Source organism: Varroa jacobsoni, unplaced genomic scaffold (genome assembly GCF_002532875.2).
Source record: "Varroa jacobsoni isolate VJ856 unplaced genomic scaffold, vjacob_1.0 scaffold_568, whole genome shotgun sequence".
Taxonomy (NCBI): domain Eukaryota; kingdom Metazoa; phylum Arthropoda; class Arachnida; order Mesostigmata; family Varroidae; genus Varroa; species Varroa jacobsoni.
The window spans coordinates 533082-553037 of record NW_019213470.1 but is presented as its reverse complement, the minus strand read 5'-3'; the positions used below and the strand labels follow the sequence as shown (position 1 = coordinate 553037).

Below are 19956 nucleotides of genomic sequence, written 5' to 3'. Positions count from 1 at the left end.
TTGCACCTTGTAGACTCTTTGACTTATATAATAGAATGCTTCCAAACCACGGCTAGCCACTTGATTGTGACTGGTTAGTGCGCTAACCCACCGGTAACGATCAATTTAAGGGCTTGGAATCTAAGCGTTTCGTAGTTCTCTTGCTTAAACGTTATAGCATCGTTGTTAAATTTCACGCCATCGAAAATATATTTTTAATTATAAACGTAGATTTTCTAATAATTAAACGTGTAATTAAATATATTTTTTAAATTAGTCATTTCGATCCAGCACGGTTGGAGCATATAAGAAGTATCGGCAGATTAACGTTAAGCTACTTCTGTCAACGCAAATGACTGTGCTCAATTGAGAAGACGGCTTTAAATGAACGGAAAAAATATCTGTTATTTGAGAAAAACATATTCTTATTCATAGTATACTTCAAATGTGTACACATAATAATCAAGGTCGAAATTTCACGCTGTACGTCGTGCTTGGATGTAGACGCCTAATAATCGTAAGTTTTCCTCTTAAGATACCATACTTATTGAATTTAATATTTAATATAGGCTTGAAAATGAAGTAAATGAACTCGAAAAGGAACTGTACAGCAAGCTAGCGGGGTCTTCACTCGGGTCTAAACCTCGTGAAGAAAGGTACATACTACAGGTAAAGTTGGAAGAGCAAAATGCATCGGAAGTGTGCACGAACACGATCACGCCGGAGCAAGCTGACGCGGAACCCGAAATTTGCGAAAACTTAGAAAACAAGCGACGCGCTGTGTAGTGTTTTACAAAGGTGCAAAGATACGGTCCTTTCAACTTTTTTCCACAACTGAGTAATATTATTTATGAAAACGGGTTTCTAATGCATGGAAAAGTACACGTCATTGCGATAAGTGAACTGTCTTCGACAACTTCCAGGATAGCATCGGCACCAAAAGAGTGGTAAGGCAATCAATCAGCAATCAAGGGAAGCTGCACTTGTTTAAAAAGCCCGCGACAGTCAAAAACTCACTAATGCAGCTTACACGCCACGGATTCAGCACAAATAGTAGATAGTAACATAATTGTTTGGTTTGGATGAATATTGTACCAAACCTATGCATTGATTATCTATTTAATAACCTAATTATACAGCAGTGTCTCGACATCTTATGATTCAAAGCGCTGTTCTTACAGAGTTTAGCAAATACTTTGTATTGGACAACCTTTCATGTTTCGAGTTTTCGAGTGTTCAGGCATAACATCAAGCGGCTAGCTCCCAGCCATGCATGTAACCAAGCAACCGAAAAGGGTATCTGTAAACAATAAAAGCATCCGCAAATATTCTCGCGTATCAACTGATTGAGGACGCTGTTCACAACCATGTTGTGCACTAGCAACGCCGGCAGGGAAGTGGCACTAAAAAAAAGCATTTGAACATTTTATCCAAAATAGTATCTAGTAGTAAAAAGAAAGAGTCCTATCGTATATAGTGGCGTCCCAATTCGAAGTAACCCTTGAACTTCAATCACATGAAATGAATACTACCATTGCATTATACCTGCTATATTTTCTTCCCCTTATTTTTAATAAACGAAAGATGAGACACGCATCCTGAGTCTAGTACCCAATGCCATAAAGAGAGCGCCATGACCGTGCCCAATTTTGCCATAACCAAGCATATATCCGTGGCTAGTTTTTAAACCAAACGAGGAAGCTCGTTCTACGGAATGACCATATCCACCGTATCCAGCAAAGCTATAATCCCCGAAGCTGGGTCCTGCATAGCCAGGATGGCCGGCGAAATTACCAGCCGTCAAACCAGCCAAACGATGATGGCGAGCTGCAGGGTTACGAACAGTATTAGCAGATGAGGGAAACTGACGACTCTTGATTTTTCTGCTGGCATTTGCTTTGCTCTTAACGTTTGCTCATTATTTAGTTATTTGCATAAACCGGAAATATTCATTTAAGATACTTTGTATCCGTAATGTGTTCAGATTAGTTCCTATTATCTTTTAGCTCGAATCCCAAACGTACACATATCAGTCTTAAAGGTCTCCCTCTGCTTGTAAGTTTGTTGAAGTTGACTACATTTCGCCAATTTACGCGATTTGCATGGCTAGACGTTTCATTGTTGTTGTACTTGCCCCGTAGCAGCCTTCAGCGGAGAGATATATGCACCTCACTAATTGCAAAAAGAGCACATGTTATTTTGTAGGGCCTGCTACAAAGTGGAACTTCAGCTCTACGTCAAAGTTGAGAAAATCATACCCGAATTTGATAATGATCTCCCCTCATATACTGCAGAGTTCAGTGTGGTAATAACATATTTTAGACACTTCATACTTAAGAGTATCAATGAAAGAAAGCATCTGTTAGGCACAATGATGACAATTACAGGCCAGAGACTTGAGCATTTATTGCACAGAGAATTTTCTATGAATCTATCATAGAAACGAGAGGTCTTTTCATGATGTTTATTTCTATCTATTTAAAAACATTAATACAACAACGTATCAACAACTTTTAGTCAAGCTTATTTTTTACATTATTGAATTATCAACACTTAATGAAAGGGATAACCATCTTCTGTTGTACAACTCAAGTGTGCGTTAAATGTTGTGTTCTTGAGCGTCTCTAGAGTATGCTGATTCAAGTACATGCATTTTTTGCATAGCCACCTCATTGCACGTTATGTATTGCATCCTCGCGCGCATGGCAATGTCGCGGTGCATGTGCTATCAGTATTATTATGCTCACAACCGACGCCGTTTTTTCTATTTCTTCTTTTCTAGGTCGGCACAAATGGCTTCTAACTCCGTGCATAGACATACTTATATATCTACTTCATCAACCTGTAACAGCGCCCTGGTCGAGACCTAGGGTGCAGCTGGCACATGAAGCTCTGTTCTCGGTAATTGCTATGGCAGTAACAGAAACAGAATCTAAAGGTAAACCTAAATCTAGAGGTAAAAGGTAAATATTTTTATCTCTTTCTTTATCGTTCATGATATATATAAATATATTATTGCCACTAAATTCACATTAAATCTAGTTGAAATAATCAGATTTTTAGGACCCTACGTTTATCTACGGATGTTACAGACTACAAAAATAGCATATGTGTCAACCTGCACGCAGTTGTGCCAACCTGCACGCAGTTGTGCTGACGTAGGTATGTTCTATTTTCCTGTTATTATTGTTGTCAAATGCTTCCTATACTTAGAATCTGCTACGAAGAGCGGTGCTTAACTAATAACAAACAAATCTTTGACTTGTCCTATTGCAAACGTAGCCAAATCTACGAGTATATTTTCTTGTTTTTATGGTTTTTAAAACGTTTACTCCACAGTGAAAACGCTTCAAAAGTGCATTCAACTATAACTTGTGATGATGTTAGTTGTTATAGTTAGAGGTCCGCGTATCCTATTTGATTTTTAAACAATTTTATTTTAAATAAGAATACGATGATAATTTTTAGTAATATACATCATTTGCATTAGTTAGAGTTGTGCGGTCGAGGCTCAACCACTCGCTTCTTACATTCTTCAAACTGATTTTGTTTTATATGCAACAACAGTAGCATTCTTTCCGAACATCCACTCTTTAAAATGAGATTCATATCGGACCTCGGCGTCATTGCATCCATCGGTTGCCTGGTCTTCTCGCGATAAAGTAATGGTCTTATAATGAACGCGTAATCATTGCGGCCTGATGCTGAACGCGAAGGTGAAAGAGGCCACGCGAGTGCTAGAGCAGCATCTTTCGCCTGGAACAGTCATTACATGGTAGCGCCTGCTAAGAATTCGATGGGAACTTATTGGTTGGAATCGTGTACCACAATTCGTTCGTGTGTGTCGAATTGCGTTCACTTGCTAACGTAAAGCCGAAGTTATTAAGAAAACAGATCGACCAGCAAATATCCGTAGACTGTGGTGTTTTGAAATCTGCTCAAGTATTACATTTTTGTTAACTCTAATTTTATAAACGTTCGATTATGGCGGGTATCTGTGAAACTATCTCTCGTATCTTTTGCCCAATCGTAAGTACGTAACATATCATCTTCGAAACAAATAAGCCTTTAGAATCCTTGAAGAGATTAACGGAGCTAAGTATTTAACACCTCTCCACGAATGATCTATAGAGTTAAATACGTAGCTACTCATCCATGTACATTCGTTTTGGCCCTTATTGAATAAATGAAACCATTTATTACTACAATATTTTATTTCTATCAATATATTTCAAGCCTATTAAACGATTGACGAAGCGCGGTTCGTTGTACACTGTTTTAAAGCTTCAGCTTCCGCTTCCGCTTCAGGAAAAGTATGCTATCCCTAATAAAAGATGCTGGCTTTTTTCGTAAATGTATTAGGGCTTAAATATATATATATATATATATATATATATATATATATATATAGTTCTGTAATCATACGGAGTTTTATAGCGAACAACGTCGCCATCTTTTAAAATAGATATGTTATGATAAATCCGAAGTAAACCCTAATATAGATACTGAATCTTTGATAAGAGTGCTAAACTTCTGAAGAAATAGCCTTTGCTTCACGCAGTTGCGACGATAAGAGTTTATTTATTTACGCAGCTTGACGGAGGCAGTGTACTGACCTTGGCCTTTCCTCCGACTGCCGGCACCCTACCTGACCTCACCTTCTAATCCTTAGAAGGCGGTTGTTGCACCATGTATTTTTTATCTACTAGAATATGTAAGCAAAAGAATGACCAGCGTAATCCTAATATCCTTCTCCTCTTGGAATCTGGTGAGTGTACAAAGGTTCTGTTACGAGCGTTAATCTTGACCAGTATGACGACCAATCACCAGGTTTCCTCAAGAAAAGGTCGACACGCGTTGCACGAGGGCAGCTTTTTTTCTACTAGTCTGGTGTTTAATATACTATGCAGTCGTCTGGCTGTCCAGTAAACGATCTCATTAGTATAACAATAACACACAATATTATAAGCCTTAGTCTGTGTAGCCTAAGTGAAACCAAACCCAGTTTGCTAAAATATCTATACACAATATATTTTCCAAGCCAGCTCTATCTAGGACTGAGATCATACTGGTACGCTGGAATACCGGACAACTTTTTTAGTAAACAAATTTGATTTACAAAAACAACTTTCCAATAGCATCGTATAATGCGCTCTCGGAAATTCCCAATGTTAAACTGTATTGACGTGAATCTCTACAGATCATACAATAGCCCTTATTATCACAGCCGCATGCGGCAAGTATCATGTCTCCATTAAGTAGAAAGGGTGGGAGTAATTATAACGAAGCTATGCAGAAGAGTATTGCAGCAAAAAACGTATATATATATATATATATATATATATATATATATATATCTATATAAAGGATGCGCGGATAATATAACATAGTTAATCAGTAAAATAGATTGATATTATATTCAATAGCTGATCATATGCTTTCGATCAGGAGCAATGTTTTTTATGTAATGCGCCCAAAATTACATCTCTAAAATTTTGTCATAGATTTTCGCAAAACGTATTTTCTCGTCATGGAAGTAATAAATGCTAAGCTACATTACCGATCGTATTTTCTGTTCAGTTCAGTTCAGTCTCGTCGATTCTTCAAGGGGTCGTACTCTACATAGTGGTCCTGCGCCAAATCTTTCACTGCGACGCGTCGCATCCTGTAATAGATGAAGTCACGTAAAATGCCACATACTACATCCATTGAGGTCATTCCTCTATGCACCTACTGAGCCATTATTTGCTTTCAAGACGAGCTGGCGGAGTAGTCTCAATGGCGGGGTCAAACAAAATATAGAACAAATGCCGACCGTCCTTCGAGTAAAGTCGAAAGTTTTTGCAATGTCCGCCTCGCCGTTGTTCCTATTTTTGACTTTGAAGTCCTGTCGTTGATCAGCAGCTGCTGTTCGACGGCGTCTTTCTGATGCTCAGATGCGCACTTTGAAGGTTCCGCTTGTGCGACCCAGTGAGTAAACCAGCTGCCGTTGTCCACAGAAAAACGTTGCACTCACGTTCAGTTGGCGGAATTAAGACAACCTTCACAATAGTTCTATCCTTGAAGCATCGAGCTGGACGGACCAAAAAAAATGGTGTAGTGCACGTCGTATTAGGACAAAATGCCTGCTGTGACCGTGTTTTTATAGCAATGATGTATATATATATAAGAGTGTAGACATATGCATATACTGTACATAGACAATGTACATTGAATAGAATTGTCTTCAACCCATGGCCAAGTTGGAAGCTATATCACGTGTAACACTTGGGGTAATCTGATCAGCTTTCTGCTGTTCTATAGAAGAAATAACCTACAATTCACATTGCTTATGTAGAGTTTTAGCTGAATCTAAGAATACAACACACAGACTTTGGTCGAGTACATACTCAATAGAAACGAACTTAAGTGGTTTTGGGGTAGCGTAGCGTGTTTGACGTCTTGTTAGTGTGTTCTAAATTTGGACAGATACTTTAGCCTGTTTCACCTTGCATTTTCGTCGCCAGTAGAAAACGCTCATTTTTTAAATTCATGAAGGGCGTACATGCAAGTGCCGGGATCTCTTCGAGCGACCCAGTGATTAGATTGAGTCCATTGTCAAATCAACGTCGATAACAAAACTTATCAGTTAAGCTGTATGACCGCGAGTTCAATATTTATGGACAAAACTCAGCACCAAATCAACCACCATTTATTATACCCGTGAGAGTAGCGGCATAACGATATCATCGGTGCGCACTGCAACAGTACACGCAGGAAATTCTCAACAAAAGCCCGTTTTTTCAAACCGCAAATTCGCATAATAGTTTCTTTCCCCCATTGGTCAATACGACGAATTGACAAAGGTTGTGACCATCCCGCTAAGTTTATTTCCATAGAGAAAAACAACAACAAGTCGATCTTAGAACGGTATAATTCGATGTGATTTATCCATTTTTATACAGTGGATCATCTATGCATCACGTTCTCAGGAGAGCCTGGTTAGCTTAGGTCGTTTTCATCAGGAAACCAACGGCGACAATATAGATTTAGCCATAATGTCCAACACCGTAACTTAGGCCATGACCATATCCGTCAATCTTTCCGTAACCAACACCGTAGCCATGTCCATGGCTAGTCTTGGACCCGTACGAGAAGGAGCGTCCTACAGAGTGCCCATACCCGAGTCCGTAACCTGCATAGCCGACCTTGTGTCCACCGTAACCGATATGACCAGCAAACATGACAGCGAGCAAGGCAGCCAAAACAACGAGAGTCTGTAAAATGAATAAACAATTAATTTAGGTAATTTGAGGAATCTTCAAAGTCGCTTTTCCATACAGTATTAATTGCAATCCTCGACTTCGAGGTGAAAGGCTCCAATCAGAAATTGGTCGTAACGGCATTTTCTTGGCAAAGGCGGACTGAAGTTACAACGACTAGGTCTGTTCGCATGATGCCGAAGAAGTAGGAGTTAAAAAAAAAATTGACCAAGTTGACGCGAAGTATTTGTAGAGATTGAATCGATGAGTCTGTACGTATTGGAACTGAATTCCTGTGGTTATCTTGATGCAGTTACCTCACTAAGTAAAATACACTGCAACGTAAACTAAGGTACGGTTAACGATTTGACCCCAAAAAAACCATTTCCGTATGTCATACTATGGTTTCCTGAACATTTCCGGGCATTACATCGATGGCGATCCATTCATTAGCAGTATTACCGCACTCAGTGGCTTCTGAACTCTATTCAATGTATGCCAACCCTTATAAGATTCTCACGCAATCATCATGAAGTGTGATACTTACAAGAGCCTTCATATTCTCAGCGTTATTGTGGCACACTCGTGTACACACACCACTGTTATTACTACCAGTGCTAATGTGACGAGGTTCACCGATCGTAAGCGCTTTTATAAGTACCACTAGCAGCAGTCAGCTTTCGGTCAGCTGGGTTTCACTTGATGGACAATAAGTATTCCGCATAAGTGCACAGCGGGGCTTTCGGAGCCGCCGCCGCGGCGGCCGTCGGAGCCATAAACGGCAGCAAAGGCTCCTCCTCATTCTCACTAGTCTGGGTCTCTGCTAACGGCGCGCAAGGACAAGGACCTTCCTACTTCAGTCGAGAACTCACATGGACCCCATTAGTGTGTGCCTATTTCAACTTACCTTGCTACTCTGAACCACTCCTCCGTCGTAGCCGCCAATCGCGATCAGGTTTTCGGCCCGCTTGTCCACTAACCCGTAGCATACAAGAAACACGTAGGCACATTTACACACGGCGATCAAAGAGGTACGTCCTTATTTTAGTAGTTTAGTCAAAGTGCGAAGTTATCAGTTCGCGCTGACATACGAATAGGCACAGAAAAAAATTTAACAAAAAAAAAACCTTCAATAAACGAACTATCAAAAGAAACAGTAGCCGTGGTAGGCGTACCGCTAAGCGCTAGGACGGGCAAACTGTGTGCTTTCACAGTTTTCGTTAGGTGATCGACTGTAAAAGACGGTAGCGATAGCAAAACGACCACGGGCCAAAAAGGAAATAATGTTTTTTTTTTATTTGTCTGTCATCACATACTAACACAGAATTAATGATAGCTGTAAAGCATGTAATCGCAAATAACTTGGTGACACCTCTGATTCTTTGCTGGTGATTTATGGGCGTTGGCGTACATGGACTAATACATGCATTTCATAATATATGATCTTGAAATTCAAAATTTTAAGTAATCTACGAGTAGACAATCGTACCTGTATCGCATATTAGCATAGACAATTGCTTTCATTTGCGCGAAAAGTCCATAGCAGTTCACAGCTCTTCATGAACCGCTACGCCTTTCACTGAAAATCGTGATAATGCGCCATCGTCGCAACACCGATTTCGTCTTGCAATTTTTCACGAATGACGCAGCACCATTAGATTAAAATGGGCAAAGTTGCTTTGCTGCTACGTAGTGATCCAGAAGGCAAACACCGAGAAACTATACAAGATGATGTCGTTATATTTTGTTTGTGCTTTAGGCGTGCAAAAACGTTTGGCTTTGGATAGTGAAACTTCGAGTTTACAGAATAAAGAAAAATGCGCGAAATCACTCACTACTTATATAAAACCAACTTTATAGTGGTATATGTGCATTGACAAAATAAGACGCAGACATAAAGCAAAAAAATAATTAGTTTGGTACCGAATTTCTATAGGATCTAGGATTAGATCTGAAACTAATTATTTGATTCGGTTTTAAGAGAGTTTACTAAAAATAGGAACACATTGAAAATAGCGACGTTCCGTAACTAATTGAGGCAAAAAGGAAAACAATGGAGAACATATAATAATTTATTAGAACCGCCATTTTTGTTTAAACTTGTATTGGTATATAAAGCAATATATATATATATATACTACAAATCTTATAAATTTCGTAATAAATAATAAAATAAAATGTTTATTTTTTTTAGAGACCGTATTTTATTAGTAATTGTTATCTATAATCGTAAACGTTGGTATTTTGATTCAGCTGACTAAAAAAATCATTGCTAATATATAAATAAATAAATTGCTACTATTTTTTGTTCAAGTTGGCACCCCCCACGAAACGGTGATCAAGTGAAACAAATTAAGACGTGCCGGTATTTAAGACAAATAAAAAATCATGTTTTGTTCTATAAAATAGTAGCAAATATATGTTGTGGCTGATGATAAAATGAGCATCGTTTAAGAGCCTCTTTTGTGGTAGACAAAATCAATATAGTATTTCGTTATTATAAAGTAAATAAAACATTTTTATATTTTATTTTTATTTTATATTTTATTATAAAATGATTTTTTCATTTTATTATTGTTTTAAAAATATCTTTGAGACATGTGATCTCGAAGGATTATATCCTAGACAAGACGGACAGATACATATAGTAATACATATGCTGCTGTTATATGCCAATCAATTGTTTACTTTAACTACACACATGCACTCGTAAAGAATTTGGTCGATCCTATAAATCTAAATAAATTAGCGCTATTTAAGTAGAAGATTTTAGGTTTAATAACCTCTGTGCTTTGAGTTCTACCGTTTTTTCCGTTGTTGTCGTTAAACATAGTTCCATCACACAGTTGACTCCTAGCCAGTATTTGATGCCATGATTACAGCGTGTCCCTAAGATTAGAAAGGAAATACGTTACCCACGAAGTTATCACGGGGATCGGGTTCAATAACCTCGACCGCATCAACCTACTTCAAAAACTGATGTCATTGCTAATCTTTTTAAACCCAGAATAGTTAGAGGTGCAGTAATGGCAAACATCCTTATGCAATAATCATTGGATCACGGGAATGCATTGATATCGACTCTGTGTACCGGCCTTGTTTATCGCTTTAATCGCCTAAATGTGTAGTACTGGTAGTTTTGTTTATTCATATATATTTGTAATATGTAGAATAGAATAACTTTGAATTTTCAATATTTACTTAGGATAGACACGATACACAAGTCTTCGTGTGGATATATTTAAATATAGGATAAGACATTCATTAATGAAATCAAAAAACAAAGTATCTTGAAAGCATACATTCTTAGTAGATCCCATTGTAAGAAGTACAATTGATCAAAGGCGCGGCAGATATGATCACGGGTCGATTATCTCTTAAATTCCTTTAATGAATGGTTACCTGTAGCACTAAATTGGCCCAAAGTAAAATAAAGTAGAAAACTTGGAATTAATGACCATGTATATTTGAATTTCGAAGGAGTAATTAGCTACTAATTTGTGATCATATACGGGTATACTTTTTTCTTTGGTATTCATAGCGACCACACATTTTCTGCCCACACAGAACATCTATTTCTGACAAATGCTTATCGGTATGAACCCATTTTTATAGCTTGCTAATATAGAGAATTTCCAAAAAACACTATATGCTTGGCGGGTAAATTTGATTTGGTGGCTATATTTTAGAACAGAAACAGCGTTGCCTTTTGAGAAGTTCGCGTGTCCAAACACGACTTTCGGCGCACAGCAGTTTCTGTAGTGATGAGTGCCCACTGGTGCTTAGCCCTATTTGTTAGCTTCGTTTGTTCAGAAGCTTGTGCCAAGCTACGTCCCTTCGCTTTTGCTTTGAGTTAAGCTATAGAAAGTTGGCCTAGTCGATGGATAACTATTTGGGTGACATAAAAATGTTGTAGGAATTCTGTATGTATTAACTGTACGTAATATAGAGGATCAAACTTATCTACCCTACGCATTTGATAGTGAAGTATTCAATACTGATTTTATTTAATAGATGCTTTCTGTGTACCTCTGACAAGCAACAGACTCAGTCAGATGATATGAGATTTCAGTCAAGTTGGCATTATTTCACCATATAGAAGTATAATTGAAAGGGCTAACGACGTCTAATAAAATTACCAGCTAACACCTGCGCAACAAAGGATATTTTCGATTCTGTTTAAGCATTCGTCCACGTGGATGTTTTGTTTGAAATAAAGTGACAATATATTGTAGCAATAATGCTCTGAATTAATCTTGAGGAAATTATTCATCTAGATTACGTAGGCACAGTGTCTTATACGCGGATAAGTACATCAACAGACAGGGGTTTACCGTACACAAACCTGTACACGGGATGAGTAGCCTAGGTTGGAGAAACATAGTCTGAGCTTCCATGCCGAAGTACTTTAGCTTATTCCTTTCTTTGCTAACTTTCGAAACACTGTTCATATTTGTTACTTGCATTCTCGCTCGTATCAAGGAACTGTCTTCCAGGCATGTACACTTGTACCGTTTTCGAAATGAAAATCTTCATCGTTGTGGAATTCTAACTTCGAAGTTACATTTCCTTTGCCTGATCCAAAATAACGATAACGCCTACAAATCACATCCAAAGATGATTCAATAATAATAGTCGGGTAGGCCCAAGTTTAAGCGGTCCATGGTGTTACATTAATTTCTAGCCTCTTTTGCAATATAAAGGCTATATGAATTTGAAACAATGGCAGCAACTCCGTAGATTACTTAATGGTTGGCTTGTTCCTGCACAAAGAACTTTATAGCAACGTCTATTCAATTTAAGATAAATAGATTTAAGACGCTGGCTAGGTGCAGTATGCCCCCTCAGTGTAGCTCAAGAAGCAGTTAATCTTTGCTAGTTATTCGTATAATCTTAAATACGTATCGAGTCAAGTTAAGATGAGCCCTAAAAAAAGTGTAGCGCTGTCATCCCACGTCTTATTAAATTCAAGTACAGTTAAACATACCGCGAAGCCATACTATTAGTATTTACGTAAGTAAGTGTCTCTACAAATCCCTCCTTGGGAAATACACTTGACAGGTTGTTCAGGCTGAATCAAGTAGGAAAAGCTAAATCTACCAATTAACCGAATAAAATTAGAGCCATAGGTTAGTACAATATGGCAACAAAAGTTTTATTGAACCTAAGTTAGTGTCTGTCACTTTTCAGTATTCTGTCAGTCTTTTGGTGAGACATTTACGTTTTTGCTCTGATAAATGGGCCATCTTATCAAGGTCAATGAGGTTGTACACTGCTTTGTGCTTCGACGTAGTACCATAACGAACAGAGTATTAATACATAGTATTAATATTTGAATATTTGACGAATATTTGAACAACATTGCAAACAAACGTTAGCTAACGATTATTAAGGTTCATTCGACAAGTTAATGAGATACAGTTAGCCCCAGTAATATCCGTGATGCCAGTGATGACGGTAATGATGACCGTGCCAATGGTGTAGGTTGTAGCCATCATAGCTAAACTAAAAACGCACGTCAAAATCGCGAAAAATAATAACAAAATAAATTTGGAAAAAAAAATCAAATAACATTCACATGAAACAAGGAACAGGCATTTTTAATCCAAACCCACTCGTTAGCGATAACAACTATTACACTATAATAACCAAAAAGTACTCAGGGCTTGTATTACCCAGAAAATGTTTTAACAAATTGATTTTTCAGACCTGCCTAAAGTCATCAAGGTTTTAACAGTTCCGTTGAAAGTATTTTCCCTTAGGAAATGTTAGTGTTTACAAACATATATATAGATATACTATAATTATTATATGACAAATTAGTATTATAGTTCAGTTTAGTGATAAGTTAACGACAAAGATAAAAATATCTTATATAGAGCTGCACGGCACACAATAGAGGACATTTTTGAAGATGTCACATTGATCGACATGCGTCGCTGTGTCATGCCAAACCTAATATGGAACGATGCATCCACAGGAAGGATTCCCTGAAGTAGCGCGAAAGCTGCTGACAATATACACGTCCACAGGATATCCAGACGCATTGGGCATCATTATCGGAAATAGATAAAGCTATTTCATTAATCATCTGACATCTGCTAGACTTTCCCACGGCACAGAAAATAAATGGACACAGTTGCGTAAAGAAACAAATAATGGATTTTGGTAAATTCAAATGCCTAGTACAGCGTACATTGTGAGTAGAGCACCTGATTAGCGACGAGCAGCTTCTTAGAATGGTAAGTCAGAAGATTGGCGAAAGATTCATCTTTTAAGGTTTTAATAACCAAGCCAAATACAAACGTCGAATTTTATTGTTATTTAAGGATTCTAGCTTATTAAGTTTATATTAAAGGATAAATATTGAATCCAGACTGTGGAGTTTGCTCAAGTAAAAAAGTAGCCGGTAAACTGTATCTCATAAAAGCTATTTATGCTTAAATTGGTTAAAATAATCGTAAGACTGGATCTGAAGTTAGTTTAAGAGCGATTTTCTGTTTCAATTTGAGAAAATGGCTTATTTGCGAAGTATTCGAAAATAGGCTGACCAAATGGCCTTTATCACGTGTTATTAACTATCACGTGTTATTAACATGCACTAAGTTTATATCCTTCGCTTTACTGAAGCGTCACTCGCAACACAGATGTTCAAAAACAATAAAATCATTAGAAAAAAAAGTGAAGCTATCAGGAGCATGGTTACTGTTTACCAAGCCCTAAGGCAGCAAAACAATAAGAGACACTGGTATGGAGTCTTTAGTGTGGTACTAATTAACGAATTCACTCCTGCGCTGAAAACATTCGCTTGACAATTGCTCTATATCAGAATAATATAGTCCAACCGTTTTCGGGGTGCTGTCTTAATGTTCACTTTTGTAATACTGCTTTGCTTCTGTTATGGTTTGCAAACACCCATCACACTATAGCCGCTGAGGATAGGTTCTCCGCCCGCACAATCAGACTCGTCAGTGTCACTGCGTCTTTTTAATAGCGACTGCAATGTGGTCTAATGGGGAAAAAGGTGTGGCTGAGTACTGGCCGTTTCGAGGGGAAGCGCACCACGACGTACGCTTGGTGAAAGGTCTGTCAGGGGCCGCGACACATGTGATGGTCCGTCATTACCTGTTACCCGAAACGAAGAGAAGAGCATGCCGACAGGCGGGCCCTCATTTAAGTTGTAAATTCACGCGCCTAAAGTTGACGGCATCAGAAGGACAACGGATGCAAAGCTTCGTCTGACAATCAAGCGAAGAGTACGTCACGAGCGGGTAGCGAGCGATGACTGCCCTTTACCCAGCCTCGTTGTTTTCTATGAACATTGCACGCTCCTGTATTGAACGTTCGTTTGTCGCGTCGAGCTTTCGCAGTGGATGCTACTTTAGTATGTTGTGAGTCAGCTAGTTGCGTTTGTCACTCAGCATTGCACATGAACCTTCGTTCTGTCAACATTGGCAGCCCAAGAGGCCCCAAAAAGCGAGAGTTGCTCGAAAATGCAAAACAAACATTTGTGCACGCATACACACATACACAACACACACATTTATAGATTTCCAGAAGCCAGAGTCGCCATGTGGTATTTGTTTGTTGAAAGTGGGCCAAAGAATGGTGCCTCTAAACACATCACTAGATCGCAAGTTGTGGGTTGGCTACGCTACGCACTCGACGCGGTCAGCCAGCACGACACCCCGACAGCAGCTTCATGATAGTTGATGATTGATGCCGGAACGTTGTTTCTGCGCTCATCATTTGAATGCGGACATCACCTTTCTTAGCAGAGAACAACGTATAACACTCAATGGTTAGCCTTCACCACAGCGGCTAGAATCCCTATAGGGAGACAGACGCGAGACAATGGATGAGATGATGAAAGGTAAACAAAAGAACGAACTGGATGAGTTCTTTGTCCCTTCTCCTCCGAAAATGGAGCAATCGAAGTTCGCTGCACGATTTTAATTCATTGCTAATGCTAAAGCCTTATCCTTCTACAGGTATGATGCACGTTTTGCTGTACGTGAGAGTGCTGCGTGTGCATGTATGTATGTATGTGTGATTGTATCCGTGCAATGCTTTTGCAATTCTATGTACATATTGACTTTTATGTGCTTTGGGTCGATCTGTCTATATTTGATGCTATCGATATTGACGGGTGTTGGTGTTCATCATTACCACCGTTAGCAGACTACAATAACTGCAGGATGATAGAAACGGCGACTGGTGACCGAAGGCCGACGAGCTCTGACAGGCTGAGCGTTGTAGATGGACGCATTCAAACGCATTGTTTGCGAGCCTTTTCATTTTCCTTACCCTCGCCGCGTCCTCTGGTCCTTTTTGCCATAGTAACATACCGCTGTGCTACTTCGAATAGCAGTGAATGGAGAGAGGTAAAAATGTTGTAACATCGCATCTGCAAAGTGTCTACGTCGTTGAAACATCGTAATATAGCACCGTCAAAAACCGTCGAACAGCTACTTTGATTTTTTTTGGACTCTCTTAGACAATTAGTAATAAAGGAAATTAGATGTTCGTTCTGTTCGTTTACCTTATTCGTCATGCTTCCGCATCGCACTCTGAGACCGACTGCTTATGTTAAGGTGTCGAAGACATGATGTTCCCACTGGTAGATCTACTTACCTTATACTCAATCAGTAGGCACCCGGTTCAGAACAATCAGCGGTACTCGACTGCATTCTGTTTATCTTATTCGGTGTTCGTGGTATCCACCAAGCAACTAGTGCCTACCCAGATGACTGAAGCTACTTTCGAAGTAGATGAATTTATATCTATGACAAACTATGTGTTAATATCGATACGAGATATATACATCTGTATTTCGATCCTACAAAATACATTAATTCATTTAGTTATATATATAGTTCTATGTTCTAAATTGATTTTCCTCGAAGTTGTTACAATCATTGTGTAGTGTTTCTATTATTCTCAAGTAAGATGCGACACATGCTGGTAAGCGACGTCCTTTGACGTACCTGTATGGCCCTATATGCTCGTGGAGACAAAACCAGGTGAAATACCTAATGATGAACACGATATATTTTTTATTTGATTTGGTTATATTAAATCCAGCGCGGCGTGAGCTGCACCTACACCGCTCTGTTCGATAGATCGGTGGATGTAGCATAGACCATGCGAAGTAAATATCGAAAAAGAGTACCACAATAGTACCACAATGTATTTTGTTGTGAAATGGCGTCTTGAGGTCAAATCGAACAGGTTAAATGTACGGTGATCGGTCTTGAAAGCAGCACAAGAGCATTTATTTGAACATAGCATGAATTATTAATGAACTATGAAGAATCTGAGTAGCGGGTTAAAAGTTGCTGAAATAAGACAAAAAAGAACACGTATGTTACAAGCTATAAACTATTAAGTATGTATAGTTATTCGAAAATCAGCACAATAGAATACAAGGTAATACCATTATTCCTGCGTCGAAGTCGTGCTCAATGATGAGTTACAGTCTTATTGAAAACTTGATTCTGGTCGCCATAGGGAATCCGCATGAGATTAAAGCCATCTTATTTCCTGAAATCGTAAAGTTGCAATGTTAAAATAAATAGGGCTTCTATAAGAAATTGTTGCTTTCCTCACGACCTGCTTAAGCTTAAGAAATTAGTTGTACCGATAATAACGGAAGCTATTATTAATATCGGCCAGCATATTCAACGTTTGTATCTTCATATGTTAACTTCTAGAAGACTTAAACGCAACGAAGTACTCATGTGTTGTATAAGCAGAAGATACTTTGTGGGTGAAACAAGTATGGTCGAAAGCCGAATACCTGAAAGAAAATAACCATAATATTTCATAATAATTGTCTCTTTATAAATAGTGATCCTTAGTTGCACGCGCATGACCGCATGTTTCATGGATGGGTTCCCTTTTGTGTATTGTGAATTATTTACTGCTCTCGGCTTTCTGGCTAAGATAATTTCATTGCCACGTGTAATTCAATAATGTCTTTGACCTTGGTACCTGTTCTCTATATAGAATTGCGTAAATTAAAAAAAGGTATGACTTCCTTGCTTTTATATTTAATCCCAATCGAATTTTCATAATATATGATATTTAACAGAGGCCATGGGTAGTTAGTACTGCTAGAGAACCTACTAAAAATCTCGAACGTAGAAGGCACTGGGTTTCGGGCTGTGCTTGCGATATTGCGCCACGGTAATCGGCAATGATTTTTCGAGCTCTGGGATTATCTGTAGAATGAAAGTTTGTTCTGGTTCATACAAGAGAGCAGGTGCGCTTGAGTGAGAGACTCTGAGCACGTTGGCTATCTTCGCGTGTCAGTCGACAACTTCGTTGGATACATCGCACTTAGGCTTGCCAGTGAACGTCGTGAAGGTTGTGCAGCGACGATAGGGACGCCAGACCTAGTTGTAAACGTATAGGCCTGCTAATCTTAGCAACACCTCGTAGCCGAAGTTGGAACCCGAGCATAAACAGACTTCGTTTCGTGTTCGGAGCCGACCGTCCGACCGAACGCCTAAGAACGATGCCGAACAGTCGTGTATGCCTGTAGTATTACGGCAGGATGATACGTCGAACCCGGCGCTCGAGGATAAGGCGACGACACAGGAGACAGGTCATTTTAGTATGCTACTCCGCTGCTAAAAGCAACTAAAATTTTTCTTTTTTTTTTTGATAAGCTAGTCAACAGAGTAGGCTTTTGCAAATTTTCACTAAACTAGACAAGATAAAATTTAGATCTCCACTTACAAGCAGAAAAAACCTGTGGTGAGAGCTTTTTATGAATGAAAGATGAAGGGCGGTGTTTGTGATGGTTCAATTGTGTGTGGTCAGAAATTATGAGCACACAGTTCGAGACCATGAGGAGGCATAATTCATTATCTACGTACAGGGAGACAGCCGGTTAGCGTGATACTTCATGAATTTGGTTTCGGAAATATTACCCGGAGCTGTTTGCATTGCTCGTTATGGCGGTGACGTCAATATACAGAGTGTTCAGAAGATCAGCAGCAATGTAACAGATTTATCGAAGTTAGACCGTTTTGAAATGTAATATTTTTTGTTTCATAGTTTGTTAATGCATATTTTGATAGTAATATTTATTTTAAAACAAGGAAGGAGAGATAATGTACTTAAAAACTGATTTTGGCATGCCGTTTAATACCTTGTGCGCTCAATGGGACTCTACAGAAAGCTTGACGTTCTCTAAAATCGACTTGCGGCATTCCCTTCCTTCCATTTAGTTTAGAAACATTATCATCTGTTTGTGTGAAACAAAAAAAAATAAGAGTAAATTGCATATAAGTTACGCTTTGATTATACTCTCAGAGAATTTGGATACCTGCTTATGTATAATGTACATAATGCAGTGTACAAAGATCAGAAACCTCGAGACTCTTTTGAAAGAACTACATAACTAGCATAATAACCTAGTAACGATAATTGCTACGATAACGTTTCTTCTATTCTAACAAGAACATTATACGTAGATGCCGAAAAACAAGCATTAGCAATAGGTTCTAACTAACAAATATCTTTGATTTCTATGGTACATTCCCATATATACGACATTGTGTGTTGTACATCATCTTGAATATTAGAATTAATTTTCAGTTATCCTAATCATTCAACATAATGGTGAAGAAAGCATTTGTCTGTGTCATATATGTTATGTGGGCCAGACAAAAATCCAAGAAAACGTAATGCCACACGTCCCTTTCAATATGAGTATGTTTACGTTGTATACTTTGTAATGTTAACATTTATAGTAGCTTCAAATGTATCGTGAAAGTTGTCATACCTGTCTGCAAAATGATCAAAAGTAAGTGACATTTGTCAGCACTTCAAGATGCTTTGGTAGGTAGCGTACCGGGTTGATAACCCTTAGACCTCAGGTTCGATAATCAGGCTCAGAGATTTTAGAGTTTTTAGTTTCTAGTCAAGAAGTTTTCTAATCTAAGACGTGAAACTTCGTCTGGTCGGTGTGGGCACCGTATCACTTTCCACTAGAAATAGGTCCGTATCAGACCACCTGTATATTACTTGTACGAATTATTCATCACTGATGGGTTGCAGGAACTTACGAATATATTATAAGTTTAAAATATGCGGAAATACGAAGAGTCATCAGAAGACGAAGAGCGGATTCGCAGCAGTGATTAGCGACCAGAATAATCTTGGAAAATCGCGAAACCTGCTGAGAAAACGACGATAGTTTTAACACATTGTGAAAAAAAATAAAGCGGTAGACACATAAGCCTATTTCATTTTCTCACTAGTATACACGTTTTTTTTTTTTTTTTTATCGTGACGGCTAAATGCTAGAAATGCACGTTGTCAGCAACAGTGTCACATATCGTTTTAGCGGGTCGCACACACTTAGCGGGTCGTAACCCTAATGCAGATTGTAATTTTCATACACCGGATCACGGACATGACTGACTGTTGAAGAAGTATTGGTACTCAGTGACTGCAGTCTTTTTAAAAAAAAAAACTAGACAATATTATTACGATCTCGTTGGTATTGCACCAAGTTTTATAGTGTTCTCAAAGAAGCCTTATCGAACACGGGCTTCACCCTCATCAAAGCAATCTGTCACCGCCCACTTGCAGCATAGTGGAGGACATCGCGCTTTGCAGGCTCATTCGCAAAATACCCTTTCAACTGTGATGTCCGTGCACATATCAGTTTCCGATGAGATCATCTACCACCATACGCGTACCCACTTATCAAAATGTTTTT

At 38.7% G+C, this 19956-nt stretch overlaps 1 protein-coding gene across 2 annotated transcripts; it reads right to left on the bottom strand.

Annotated features, from left to right (window-relative positions):
- Positions 1-6815: 6815 nt before the first annotated feature.
- LOC111261553 (uncharacterized) lies at positions 6816-19299 on the bottom strand. Of its 2 annotated transcripts, XR_015311591.1 has the most exons (10): positions 19015-19299; positions 18379-18474; positions 17349-17798; positions 16657-16763; positions 13176-16558; positions 11566-11818; positions 10523-10630; positions 10004-10109; positions 8710-8939; positions 8133-8302 (listed from the first exon to the last, which is right to left on the bottom strand). XR_015311591.1 is itself a non-coding variant. In XM_022835143.2 (6 exons), exons 4-6 carry the CDS (start codon positions 8726-8728, stop codon positions 7008-7010), a joined length of 315 nt encoding a protein of 104 aa, XP_022690878.1. In that variant the 5' UTR covers positions 8729-8939; positions 10024-10109; positions 10523-10630; positions 11566-11815; the 3' UTR covers positions 6816-7007. The 2 variants fall into 2 exon arrangements, 1 of the variants encoding a protein (XP_022690878.1); XM_022835143.2 differs by lacking the exons at positions 13176-16558; positions 16657-16763; positions 17349-17798; positions 18379-18474; positions 19015-19299 and adding an exon at positions 6816-7235 and having other exon boundaries at positions 8128-8195; positions 10024-10109; positions 11566-11815.
- Positions 19300-19956: the final 657 nt, after the last annotated feature.

Bases quoted from the DNA above. Each gene is read 5' to 3' on its own strand.
- LOC111261553 (XM_022835143.2), bottom strand. The intron at 7,236-8,127 runs GTAAGTTGAAAT...TTCATTTTACAG, and splicing joins GAGTGGTTCAGAGTAGCAAG to ACTCTCGTTGTTTTGGCTGC.